This window comes from Myotis davidii, unplaced genomic scaffold, assembly GCF_000327345.1.
Source record: "Myotis davidii unplaced genomic scaffold, ASM32734v1 scaffold265, whole genome shotgun sequence".
NCBI classification, from domain to species: Eukaryota; Metazoa; Chordata; class Mammalia; order Chiroptera; family Vespertilionidae; genus Myotis; species Myotis davidii.
This window is the reverse complement of record NW_006296627.1, coordinates 4,967,782-4,981,373: the sequence shown is the minus strand read 5'-3', so window position 1 is coordinate 4,981,373 and position 13,592 is coordinate 4,967,782. Positions and strand designations below refer to the sequence as shown.

The window sequence follows — 13,592 nt, the reverse complement described above, 5'->3', positions numbered from 1 at the left end:
TGATAGTTTATTTCACTTTTGCATCATCCTTGTAGGTGATTCCATTCAGTTTTTTTTTTTATTTTAGTCTTTTTTAGTATTGCTGGGAATTGAATGATGAATTCCTATAAGATGAAATTAGCAAATGATTTAAGATTATGGGAGGCAATCACAGTGATCTTGTAATTTATCTTAGATTATTTTATATTTATAAAAGCATCCAGTGCACCCATTCTGATCATTGCAAGATAGAACATGAGCTTTAATTTATTTTTTAGATGACTGTCATGAGATATCAATCTTTACAAATAGAACTGATCAAAAGAATTTCTAAAACATTAGGTCCAAAGGTCCCTTATGGTATATTGAAGGTTAAAAAATCTTCCTTAAAGAATCATAACTCCTAGTGGCCAAGAGAAACTTTTATAAGAATGTTTTACTCCTTCAATGTGTCTTTAATGGTTGTGGAGATAAATAAAAATAAAATGTGTGTATGTCTTTTGTTGACCCATCAGAAGAAATTTGATAAAGAATTTGCTGGTACTTAGCTGAGAAACTTGAAGCATTTTCATGAACATAGATGTGATAGGTCAAATTTTCAGTTTCAGTTAAGAGGTATTTTCTTATGTACTAGGTAGTGAACCGATTCATTCTTTTCTTGCCAGTGAAGTAATCTGTTTGTTGTTTTCACAGTGGCATGGCAGAGAGAAATGCTAATTTTGAAGCCCTTCCTGAAGATTGGCGAGCAAGACTAAAACGAAGGAAAATGGCACCAAACACATAATATTTTAAAAAATTAAAAAACAAATGTTTATTGGGTGTGTGTGGGTGTGTGTGTGTGTGGATGTGTGTATTCAGTTCAGAGTCTTAACCTGTTTTATGTTGTCAATAAACTATAAATGTTATGAGGGAGAGCATATGGATTTTGAATTTCCTGGGCAAGAACATAACACCTATGAAGTTTTCACATTTGGGAAATGAAATTTTTTCTGTTTTGCTGAAGGGTAAGATGACTGTTTTGACCTGGCTGCCTTTGTTCTCACACTGACAAACTCAGCATGTTAGGTACATTAACCTCATCACTCTGGAACATGTGGCTTATGAGTGTGACACCTTTTTAGAGGACACTGACAAAAAGTGAAGGATTTTCCCTGCCTAATGGAGGCTCAATAAGGGTTCCTAGTATGGTTCTCTCTCTCATTAACTTCAACTCCAGAAAAAGTGCAATTAAGAAGGCAGCTGTGTATTCTACCTTGCTTAACTGGGATTATCAGATCTTTCTGACCTTCCTCCAGTCTGCCACCCTGGAGTGCTAGGATATATCAAGTCATTTATCATGTGCTGATAGATGGCCACACTCTCCGAAAGTATTCTATCTCACACATTCTAGAATTGATAGCTGTCATTTCGTGCGCTAGATGAAATTTAAATTTCAGTACAGGCAGCAGCAACAAGTTCAGGTCTTTGATTTTGAGAATTTCCCCTTACATCTGCAGCAGTAAATGTAACAGAAGCCACTGTATGTGTTGATATTGTCTTATTCCAAAATTCACCTCCCTTTCATGTGTGAACGTATTTTCCATAAAATTCCAGTATTTAAAAAGTTTACTATTCTGTATTTTCTATTGTATCACAATCAGGTAAAAGTCACTTTAAACTGAAGAAAAGGCAAACTGTGTTTTAAAGCTCTTTGTATTTCTCCAGTTTCTGACCTTGTAAATTTGTATATATACACTAATAAAGCTTTTTTTATACTTCTGATTGTCCTTTTGCTCTTCTAAACCTGTTATTTCATGATTATGTAACCAAGACAAGTCAATCGTAATTATTTTTTTCTAATCAAATGTGGTAGGGAGGCAAACATTAAAGGACAGCTCTAAAAAAGAGCAAGATTTTGAATCGGTTGGAGGGCAGGCAGGGTTAGAAAAAGGCTTCTAGCACCAGAAGATGCTGTGTTTCTTCAGTTTTGGAGGTTGCACTCTATAATAGCTAATGTTTAACCTACTAAAATCCAGGAAATAATATGTTCAACATTTTGAGAAAATAAAGGTGCTTTTTCAATCCTCTGATTATAAAAGTAATACATACAGGGTGTCCCCAAAAAATGAATACACACTTGATGTTTCTTTTTCAAATTTAACCCATTGGAATTAATGCAAAAGTGTATATACATTGTTTTGGAACACCCTGTAATTACAGATACGGACATACAAAGTCAACCAAAGACAATACAGGGGGGCCTTGATTTACGAGTTTAATTTGTTCCGTGACAGCTCGCAGCTCAAATTACTCGTATGTCAAATCAAAAAGTGAACAAGTGAGACACGTGATGCTGGGCTGATGTGGCGTTCACTGCGCCAACTAGCAGTGGGGTATCAGAAGCTGGCTCGTAACCCGAATTTTAGCTTGAAACTCAAAGCAAAAAATCAGCCGAGAGACGGCTCGTATCTCGAAAAACTTGTTAGTCGGGAACCTCGTAAGTCAAGGCCCCACTGTAGTTTAAATTTTATTTTGGTATATTTATGCATATAATTTTAAAATGTTACCTAACCAGTGTCATGTATGCTAGTGTGTTAGATGTTACCATTATGCAAGTATTGGGGTGACCGTTTTATATATAAATTGTGTGTTTTTATTAATCCTCACCTGAGAATATTCCTTCCATTGATTTGTAGGGAGGGAGAAGGGGAAGAGAGAAACATGGCCATGAAAGAAACAGACTTGTCACCTCCCACATGCACCCCTACAGGGACTGAGAACTTGAACTTAGATTTGTGCCCCTGACCATGAATCGAACCCACGAACCTTCTCTGTGGGCCAACACTAGCCACTGAGAAAAACTGGCCAAGGCTAAATTGTTTTTCTTGTAATTGCATAGAGCAAATTTCTAAAAATTTAGGCTGTCAACTAGCTGTTAAATTTCTATAGAGCACCAGTGCCTTTGGCACTATCCTACCAAATTGAGATTTTTAAAAATCTTACAAAATATGTGGGTTTAATTTAACTTTGTCTCTTTTGTTTTTTATTGTAGAAAGTAATTTTTCTTTTAAATACTTTTAATTGCTTTATTACTTTTTATGTTTTTATTGATTTCAGAGAGGAAGAGGGAGAGAGAGATGATGAGAGAATCATTAATCCGCTGCCTTGTGCACGCACCCTACTGGGGATGGAGCTGGCAACCCCGGCATGTGCGCTGACCGGGAATTCAACCGTGACCTCCTGATTCAAGTGTCCAAGGTCAACTACTGAGCCACACCTGCCCAGTGAAAGTAATTTTTCATTGCTCGCGTTGAGCTGGCTTTACTTGTTACCTAATGGAACCGCAAAGAAGTTTGGAGTATGACTACAGGCTTTGTATTTTAACCCAATTACCATTGATTACCCAAAAACAGGGCGCAACAACTTTTCCTTGGGAGGCGGGGCCTCGCTCCCCGGAAGCGCCGGCCGCCCCGCCCTCCTGCTTTGGTTTCCTGGTTGCTAGGCTACCGGCGCCCTAGCCGAAAGCGGTGCCGGGTGAGCGAGGTTAGCTCCTCTGCCCCGTGCACAGCTGGGCATCAGTACCTGCTGTGCCGTGGCCTCCCGCCTCGCTAGGATTTTCAACCACCTTAGGCCGCGCCCTCCACTGAGCCTGGGACAGGCAGGAAGGAGCGCAGAGGCGGTTGCACCCTTCCCTCTGCGCTTCTCGGAAATCTCCCTTCCCCGCCGCCGCCACCCTTCGGGAAACTGCCCTTCACGCCTTACCCGGACCAGGAAGCCCTGAACCCCTGAATTTCGGGCCTCTGGCTTTTCTTTTCCATCCACCCCGAGACAACTTTTCTCGTTTTTTTCACATCTTGCGGCACCTTTCTGCTTGCGGAGAGGAAAGCATGGGGCCTGCAAGGGTACGGGTGCCTCGGGAGGAGAAGGCTGGAAGACGTGTCGCCCTCCCTAGTTTCTCAGGTACGCCTCCGGGCCTCATCATGGGAACAACCAGCCGGGTCCTTGTTTGAGCAGACACCGAGTTGGCAGGAAAGGAGCGATGTGGCAGGGTTTCCTAAAATCGCGGGGGAGCTGCGGAAGCAAAGGGTGGGAATGATGACTATCAGCAGGTGTTTCAATTGCCCTGTTCTGGTTTTTTAGCTTCTGTGTAATCAGCTGACCTTTTGGAAACCGGGCAAGGGTTGTGGCTGGATGCCTATGTGAGACTGGTCTTCAGTATGCCATACAGAAGCAACATGTTCCCAGCATTGGAAGCAGAGCTGAAGCAGAAGGTCGGTACACACCCTTCTCCAGGAACTCCACAGAAATCCAGTACTAGATCAGAATGTATCTGCTGGTGGCACCTTTTTCTAGCTGGAGATCTTGATCCCCAAGACAGAATGATTTGTGTAAATATCTCACTTGGTTTATTCACAGAAGTCAAGTATACTGACCTCTGCAACAGTGCTTGCCTACCTTTTGTTAAGAGTTCAGTACTATTTGAAAGGACTTTCCTGATTGAGATGGCCTTTCCTTTTACAGACTCTTCCTGATCCCTATGAAGTCTTTATGTACCATCACCTCCAGTACTATGGCTACTTTAAAGGTAAGACCTTGTTCTTATCCAGCATCACTTTTCCTGGGTTCCTGAAGTAAATTGTTTCATTAACTGGGAGAGTTATGCTAGGATAAACTAATGTTGAATTTTTCCAGCACTATTAATGAAAAATATTCCTTTCCCATTATCTGTTTGTCTACCCTTACACTAATACCACTCTTCGTTAATTCTACCAAATGGCATTAAGACAGTATTTTTGGTTTTGCCTTTAAAAATTCAGTATGCTGGATTGTGTCTTGGTTATTCTTGCCTTTTTATATAATTTTAGAATTGGCTTGTGATGTTTAAAAAAATTGTTGGGATTACACTGAATCTATAAAATCTAATTTCACAAGAACTGAGAATTTCCCAGTATTGGGTTCTCCAATCTCTGAATATAGTCGTATTTTCCATTTATTTAGGTCTTCCTTAATTTCTCCCAATAAAGGTTTACTAGTATAGTTTTTTCATAGAAGTTCATATTTTTATGCTTCATAGAAGTTCATATTTTGTGTTGAAAACTACTAGTATAGTTTTTTCATAGAAGTTCATATTTTTATGCTTTCATAGAAGTTCATATTTTAGGTTGAAATGGTATCTTTTTAAATTTTGGTTTTCTAACTTTGTTCCTAGTATTTAGAAATACAATTAAGTTTTTATATTGATTTTATTTCTGTCAACCTTGTTAAACTTTCCTATTAACTATTTCATTTTTTAAGTGATTACTAAGTTGTTGAAAACTGAATTTCCAGTTTGCCAGATTCAGCAGAGCCTCAGGACAAAAGCAATTCCACTCCCACTTGGAGTACCAGCCTTCACTTGGTGGGGCTTTCTTGGCTGCTCTTATACTAGAGCCACCCGGTCTTTCTGCCTCCTAAGCCCTTTCTCTTTCCACTCTATCATGCTGCCTCTCAAGTCTTCTCATTGTAAAATGGAGAAAATGATGTTTAACTCAAATAAATCGGAATGTGAAGACTCTTTGGAAAATGAGATGTATTCGTTGTAAAGGCCTGTGGTAGTGGGGGTTGGTAGTAGTGGTTTGGGTATGCACCTAGATGTTAGAGGTGGTAACTAGCCTTCCAGCACCTTTCATTTAAACTGCCTTTTCTTAGATGAAAGAGGCAGTGTACCAAACGCGGCTACGCACCAGCATGTTTGGAAGAATAAACCCCGATTTGTCTTGAGTGACTCTTTTGGGGGAAGAGATGATTTGATACCAGACCACCTGGAAAAGGAGAACCTTCTATGTGAGTAATACTCCCTGTGTGTGATCCGCAGAACCCTCAGTGCCTTGAGCAGCTGCTCTAGGTATTCCGGAGAACATGGGCTACCGTAGGAGAAGCCAGAGGAGCAGCCTTCGCCACTGTTTCTGTCATCACTCAGAAATGTTCTCTCTCATTTTGGATTGTAGGTTTAAATTAAAATACTATATACATTATCTTCCTCCGAATTGTTGGAAAATTTGTTAAAACTTTTTTTTTAAATATATTTTTATTGATTTTTTACAGAGAGGAAGGGAGAGAGATAGAGAGTTAGAAACATCAATGAGAGAGAAACATCGATCAGCTGCCTCCTCCACACTCCCCACTGGGGATGTGCCGGCAACCAAGGTACATGCCCTTGACCGGAATCGAACCTGGGACCCCTGAGTCCGCAGGCCGATGCTCTATCCACTGAGCCAAACCAGTTAGGGCAAAACTATTTGGTCAAGAGTAAAACATTGATTTTTCACACAGGTTTGATGGGTATATTTGTTAAGGCTCTTTGGGAGAGAGTGGTGGAAACCAATTCCAGCTTAAGCAAAAATAATTTTTTAAAGGTATTCCACAGATTTCTTCTAGAATCCAAGGGCAGGAATTCAATAGATTTCCCCCCTAAATACATATTCAACCAAACATCAATTTGCTTCTCTTTACTCCACATCCTCCCTGCCCCCAGCCCAAGCTACCACCATTTCTCACTATTGAATATATGCAGATATTCTTATACTTCCTAATTATTTGTAAGTGCTCAATAAATGCTAGCATGACCTTTGAATTTTTTCTCCAGGTTCTGGATTAGGGTTTAAAAAAAAAAGAGTATGTAAATATAAATCATGCTAGATACTGCTAGACTGCTTTCCAGAATGGTTGCATCAATTGAGCTTCTTGGCTGCGGTGCCTGAGAATACCTGTTTATTTACACCTTTGCCAGGATGAGTGTGCAAACCTATAAATGCTTTTCCCATTAGGTAAAAAAAACTGACGTCTCCTTCTCATTTTGATTTACATTTCTTTATGAATGAGATTGAACAGCTTCACCATATTGTAAAATGTTTATTGCCCCACCCCCCAATTGAACAGTGAGGAAAAGATTTAGAGACAGAAATAAAAGTGGGGATGGGAGGATGGAAAGGGGCAGAAAAAAGAAAGACAAACCGTGCCTCCTCCTTCCTCTTTTTAGGGCCTACCTGTCTATCCTCAGCTGTACATCAACAGACAGACGCTGTGAGCAAAGGTATTTCATGTCCCTCCAGACCAGAAAACTCAAAACTCCTTTGTGGGAACATGTTCACCCCTTCTCTCCCCACCAGAGCTGAGAATCACCACACTGAGGGGACTTCGTTCCTTCCCCGTTATTTTCTGTCTTTTCATTCTTTCTCTCATTTCCTTTCTTTTTCTTTCTCCCTGAAAACCTTTCTTTTCCTCCCTTTATTCTCATTCTCTACTTGCCAAGAGCTCCTCTCTCTCTCCTGACCATTCACGCTACTCTCCCACTTCCCGTATCATCCTCTGTTTTCGAAGTCGCTCTTGTCCTTTGAATGGTTATATTTTGAACTTGAAATTTAACTTGCAGATTGTTTTTAATAGTTTTATGTACATTTTTCTAAAATGCTAATGGGTGAATTGAAAGTTCCCTCTCTTGCCTCACTCTAAACAAAAGTAATAGAACACATTAAATAATTTTTTATTCATTTGCAACCCACTGTTGAGATGTCTTAAATACATAGCTCTGATTTTTTAAAAACACAAAAATGTTTCTTCTAATTTACTCTTAAAACTTCACACTTAAATATTTTTTTAATATATTTTATTGATTTTCCACAGAGAAGAAGGGAGAGGGATAGAGAGCCAGAAACATCGATGAGAGAGATCGACCAGCTGCCTCCCGCACGCCCCCCAGTGGGGATGTGCCCACAACCAAGGTACATGCCCTTGACCGGAATCAAACCCGGGACCCTCCAGTCCGCAGGCCGATGCTCTATCCACCGAGCCAAACCGGCCTGGCCACACTTAAATATTTAATAGGTTGTGTCAAATTTTAATTTGATTTTTATCATTTCTATGCCATCATCCTGGACTAAATCTCCTTGAAGGAGAAATATGTCATAGGATTGCACATCTGTGCCTTTTTTTTTTCTTTTTTTTTTGAGAGAGAGAGAGAGAATGGAAGGACAAGAGGAGGGGAAAAGAAAGAGAGATAAACATCAATGTGAGAGAAACACATGGATTGGTTGCTTTCTGCACATGCCCTGACCTGGGTCAGGGATCAAGCCTCCAACCAAGGTAGGTGCCCTTGACTGGGAATAGAATCTGCAATCCTTTGGTCCGAGGGCCAATGCTCTAACCACTTAGCACCCAGCCTAGGGCTGTGCTCATATTTTAGTAGTGCTTAGAGTTACTTAGTGGTTCTAGTTGATCAGTGAAGTTCCCAAGGAAGAAAGAAGCCACTCACTCATTCCCTTGCCCTTTGGCAGATTCCTTTATGCTGAGTTCGTCACTTCTCAGGAGCAGACTCCTTCTTCACGATGATTTTGGTGAAGTAAACCCATGTCTTCGGGAACCCCAAGATCTCTTTGCCTTTTACTCTTGCAGCGGGCAACTGCAGGTTCCCAGGTGGCCAATAGAATGCGAGGTCATCAAAGAAAGCATTCATCATATTGGTATGTCAGTTATGTATCATAGTCTTGCTGTTCTGACAGACTTTATTACAAAACCTCATAGTTTTAAATCCTATATGCTAAAGTACAAGGCAGGACAAATTCAACACCTCTCATCTCACCCCAAAATGATTATCTCACCCTGGGATACTGAAATACACTCACCAAAGTCGAAAGTTACACTAATGTGTAAATTAGAATGTTTCAGAGTCCATTGGAATGAAGGATACCTTATTGGAGGCCAAATATAATCTTACTTAAATCTGTTTTCTAGATTATTCCCATCTCAGTATTAATGTGCTTAGTTGAGTTTTTTTTAAATATATTTTATTGATTTCTTACAGAGAGGAAAGGAGAGAGATAGAGAGTTAGAAACATCGATGAGAGAGAAACATCAATCAGATGCCTCCTGCACATCCCCCACCAGGGATGTGTCCGCAACCCAGGTACATGCCCTTGACTGGAATCGAACCTGGGTACTTTCAGTCCGCAGGCCGACGCTCTATCCACTGAGCCAAACTGGTTCCGGCCTTAGTTGAGTTTTATAAAAGTTGTATTTTTACTGGCCTTGTTATAGTTGATGCACACCATATATGTCAGAACGTAGTTTGTACTGTTTTTAATCATATTTTTAGTTTATTGGAGTTTTTATGGGAATGGTAGAGACTTTTTAAAAAATTGGTTTTAAAGAGAGGAAGGGAGAGGGGGAGAGAGAGAGAGAAGCATCCATCAGTTGCCTCCTGCACACCCCCTACTGGGGATCGAGCCCAAAATCCAGGCATGTGCCTTGACCATGAATGAAACCTGTGACCTCTTGGTGCATGGGTTGACATACAACCACTGAACCACACCGGCTGGGCAGTTAGAGACATTTTTTTATGGCATTGCTGGTCATATCTTTGAGCTATTGGTGCAAATATAATCTTCAGCACTCATTTTATGAAGCATTTTCAAAAGTGGATTGCATTGAAAAATGGGGACTTTGCTAATTGGTAGGATACTTATATCTACCAGACATAATGTCTCTGCTTTAGACTGCTGGATAAACAACTGGATGTTTCTTATTTTCTCCCTTTCCTCATTTATTATTCACTCAATAAATATTGATGAAGCATTTACCATATGCTAAGTACAATGTTCAGTGTTAGATATACAGTTATGAACAAGACAGAGATACCCAGAGCTCACAGACTAGTGGGAAAGTTAAAGATACAACCAGGCAATTACATAGAGTTTGATCCCTTGGGAACACTTAATCTCAGTTTGGAAGATCAGTAAGGGTTTCCAAAATGAGTTGAAATGTCAGCTGGGATCTGAAGGAGAAGTTAGAAGTAATCCAATTGAGAGAGTCAAAGAAAAGTATTCCAATTAGAGGGGACAGAAAAAGAGAATGTCATGTTTGGGCAACTATGAAACATTGAGCCTGAAAGATGAGATGAAGCTGAAATATAGGGATGGGCTTAGTGTCGTGGTTGGGATAGAACTGCTCTTTGGGTGTTTGGAAATGTGTGTGCAGCGGGTAGGGGAGGGGGCGCATTTTGAGTTTGCACAGTAGCTGAGAAGTCCTAAGGTCATCTGTCTCTATTCTGCACAATCTATAATAATAAAAGTGTAATATGCTAATTAGACTGGACGTCCTTCCAGGAAGACCTACCAGACAAAGCCGGGGCTACGAGGGAAGCCCAGGTCCTGGGTGTAGGAGGGAAGCCGGGGCCAGCAGCCAGTGGAAGGAAGGCCTATCTTGCAGGAATTTTGTGCATCAGGCCTCTAGTTCTTAGATAAAAGTCCAAGTTGATCAGGCCAGACAATAGGATTTTGTAGTTCTCTATATAAAATAGAATAAGATAGAGAATTCCTGTGAAGATTTTGGACTCAATTCCAAAAGGAAAATTAAAAAGTATAAAACATAATCCACTAAAAAACTATTAAATCTTTTTTTAAAGCAAATTTTTTTTTCAAAGAACTCTAATAGCAAGTACCTGCTGTTTAAACTGAGTTGTCAGAGTCTCATTACTCCCATTACCTTAAAGAAAATAAAGGAACATTGTCCTTTACTGAGTTGTGTCTTTATATGCCCTTGGTTTTCATCACTTAAAATGATATGGAGAAGTTCCCCAAGTTTCATATGAGGAATCTTTTAGAATTGAATGTTGATGAAAAAGCCTTGTTTTCTCTGAAACAAGTGATATACTTATTCCTCTATGGTAATAAAAAGTATGTAGCAGATCATATTTTCCTGATTTTAAAAGGAAGCTCAGGACCTAATTTTAAAGAGTTAGGACAGCAATTAAATTGACTTTTCCAGCTTACTTCTAAGTCTTCTATTTAAAGTTTATGTGGAGTAATTAATTAATCGTGATAAGGTTATAAATATTTTCTATAATAAATGTGATTTTAGAAAATCCATAGGTCAGTGATAAATTGTCTTTTCCAAACCAATCTGAATGGGAACCCTGATATTCATGAATAATCAGCTTTAAAATTTCAATCATTTTTTTTAAATAACAGTACCTTTTTCTTAATAAATCTAAGTCCATTTTATAGCTTCTCCCTCGTAATTCCTCTTCCTGAAATTCAGAGGTTGGATCTTTGGGAAACGCATTCTTCTTTTCACCACCTCCTATATGTACTTGGGTGAGTACTTTATAGTATGTGCATATGACTGTCATTTACCATGTGGCTTCCTGCATTAAGTTGCAGATTTCCTAGAGGTAGAATGCATGTCTTTTATAAAAATGTGCAGAACATTGTACCCAATAATAGCCACAAAATACACATTTGTTTCATGGGCCCTTGGTAGATTCTTCAGTATACACCATATGCTAGGTTGTAAAGCAGGTCTTAATACCTTTTATGTAAAAGGATTGAAATGATACCAAATATATCCTCTTATCACAACAAAATGAAATTAGAAATCAACAACAGAATGACATTTGGGAAATCTATAGATATTTGGAAATTGAGCATTTACCATATACTAAGTACAGCGCTTAGTGTTAGAGATACAGTGATGAACAAGACGGAAACACCCATTTCTAAGTAACCCATGTGTTAAAGATATCACAAGGTGAGTTTAAAAATATTTTGGAATGAAAATAAAACAACATATCAAAATTTATGGGAAGTAGCTAAAGCACTGCAAGGTAAATTTATGGTTTTAAATACATATATTTGAAAGGAAGAGGAGGAGCCCAAAAGGGATTGTGGGAGAAAGTCTTTTCCTTCCCAGCTGCCCACAGCCGTCAGGTAAACCAAGATGGGCCCTTACAAGTACATCCAGTAGCTATGGAGGAAGAAGCAGGCCAGCTTAATGTGCTTTCTTTTCAGGCTGTGCTGCTGGCAGTACGCCAGCTCCCTGCGCTCCACTGGGACCCCTGCCTACCAAGCCCAATAAAGCACAGCAGACTGGAATACAAGGTCATGTCATATATTGGACTCGTGTGTGCTGTGGTGGCCACAAACACCCTGTTCCTAAGGATGCAGCCAGTGGCAAGCCTGTCCACCATGGTGCTAACCAGCTGAAGTTTGCTGGAAGCCTCAATATGTTGCAGAGGAGCTAGCTGGGCACCACTCTGGGGCTCTGAGAGTCCTGAATTCTCACTGGGTTGGTGAAGATTCCACACACAAATTCTTGGAGGTTATCCTCACTGCTCCATTCCATAGGCTATCAGAAGAAATCCTGACACCTAGTGGATCACCAAACCAGTCCGCAAGCCCAGGGAGATGTGAGGGCTGACATCTGCAGGCACAAGAGCTGTGGCCTTAGAAAGGGCCACAAGTCCCACCACACTATTAGTGGTTCTCGTAGTGCAGCTTGGAGAAGGCACACTACTCTCCAGTTCCACCGTTACTGCTAATATAAGTAATGTTTGTAAAATCCTTACCTAATAATTTAGGACAGTAAAAAAAGGGGGGGGGGGAATAAATTAATAAGGAAGGAAGATCTGAAATTAATTATCCAAGCTTTCACCTTAATAAATTTTAAAAATAAGAGCAAAATAAATCCAGTGCAAGCTGAAGAAAGGAACTGATAAAGATACTAATGAAATAGGTGAAATAGAAATCAGAAAAATAATAGAAAAATCAAGTTGGTTTTTTGGAAAAATCAACAAAATTGACAAAATAGCCCAACCAAGAAAAGGGGAGAGGAGATACAAATGATCAAAATCAGCAATGGAAGGAAACAAGCATCAACTCTACAGAAATCAACGGAATTACAAGACAATGCTGTAACAACCTTACGCCAACAAATAGACAACATCGATGAACAGGAACAATTGCCAGAAAGACACAAATCACCAAAACTGACTCGGGAAGAAATTAGAAGTCTGAATAGATTACAACAAAGAAATTGAATTAGTAATTTAAAATCTTCCTGTAAAGAAATCCCTGGCCCAGATGGCTTGCCAGGGTTTGTTTGCACTGTATCAAACGTTTAAAGATTAAATAGTACTAATTCCTTATAAACTCTGAAAACAGAGGAGAAGGAAGCATTTGCCAACTCTCTTTGGTGAAGCCAATATCATCCTCATAATAAAGCCAGACAAAGACATCACAAGAAAACTATAGATCAGTATTCCTTATGAATATAAATGCAAATTTTTTCAACAAAATACCAGCAAACCAAATCCCACAGCATATTAAAAGGATTACACACTATGACCGAAGGGGATCTGCCCCAGGAGGCCCGGGGTGGTTCGCTATCTACACTGATAAAAGAGAAAGATGCAAATTGACCGTACCTTCACAATGCCCACCAGCCCATCAGGGGTGAGCATGCAAATTAACCCAACAAAGATGGCAGGTTAATTTGCAGGTGCCAAGCGGCGGGGGTGGGGTGGGGCAAGGCAGGATGCCTGCATTGTCGCCATGGCATTCCGCACTGCCCCAGCCACCCCAGGCCTCTGGGCAGCTCTGGGCCAGAGCGAAGGCAGGGCCAGCAGCCAGGGGAAAGAAGGCCCATTCTTATACGAATCTTCATGCATTGGGCCTCTAGTAAGAAAATAAGCAGAACCACATTAGTAGAACAGAGTGGGAGGAAACAGCCATGTCAAGGCAGAAAAGGCATTGGACAAAATTCAGCCTTTCGTGATAAGAACATTCAGAAAACCAGGAATAGAAGAGAATTCTCTTAACCAA

General features: G+C 40.1%; 2 protein-coding genes and 1 pseudogene across 2 annotated transcripts in view; all 3 read left to right on the top strand.

The window, feature by feature from the left end:
* The window catches only part of FNBP4 (formin binding protein 4), a 35,855-nt gene extending 34,115 nt beyond the window's left edge, over nt 1-1,740 (top strand). Inside the window, exon 17 of the mRNA XM_006772314.2 lies at nt 673-1,740. Coding sequence (XP_006772377.1) covers nt 673-763 — 91 coding nt within the window. The 3' untranslated portion in view covers nt 764-1,740. The remainder of the gene's footprint in view (nt 1-672) is intronic.
* Nucleotides 1,741-3,847: 2,107 nt separating this feature from the next.
* AGBL2 (ATP/GTP binding protein-like 2) overlaps nt 3,848-13,592 on the top strand; it is a 38,020-nt gene continuing 28,275 nt past the window's right edge. Inside the window, exons 1-7 of the mRNA XM_015569482.1 lie at nt 3,848-3,918; nt 4,099-4,229; nt 4,480-4,543; nt 5,647-5,781; nt 6,977-7,030; nt 8,271-8,693; nt 11,511-11,520. Coding sequence (XP_015424968.1) covers nt 4,176-4,229; nt 4,480-4,543; nt 5,647-5,781; nt 6,977-7,030; nt 8,271-8,693; nt 11,511-11,520 — 740 coding nt within the window. The 5' untranslated portion in view covers nt 3,848-3,918; nt 4,099-4,175. The remainder of the gene's footprint in view (nt 3,919-4,098; nt 4,230-4,479; nt 4,544-5,646; nt 5,782-6,976; nt 7,031-8,270; nt 8,694-11,510; nt 11,521-13,592) is intronic.
* LOC102761239 lies at nt 10,804-12,341 on the top strand (annotated as a pseudogene).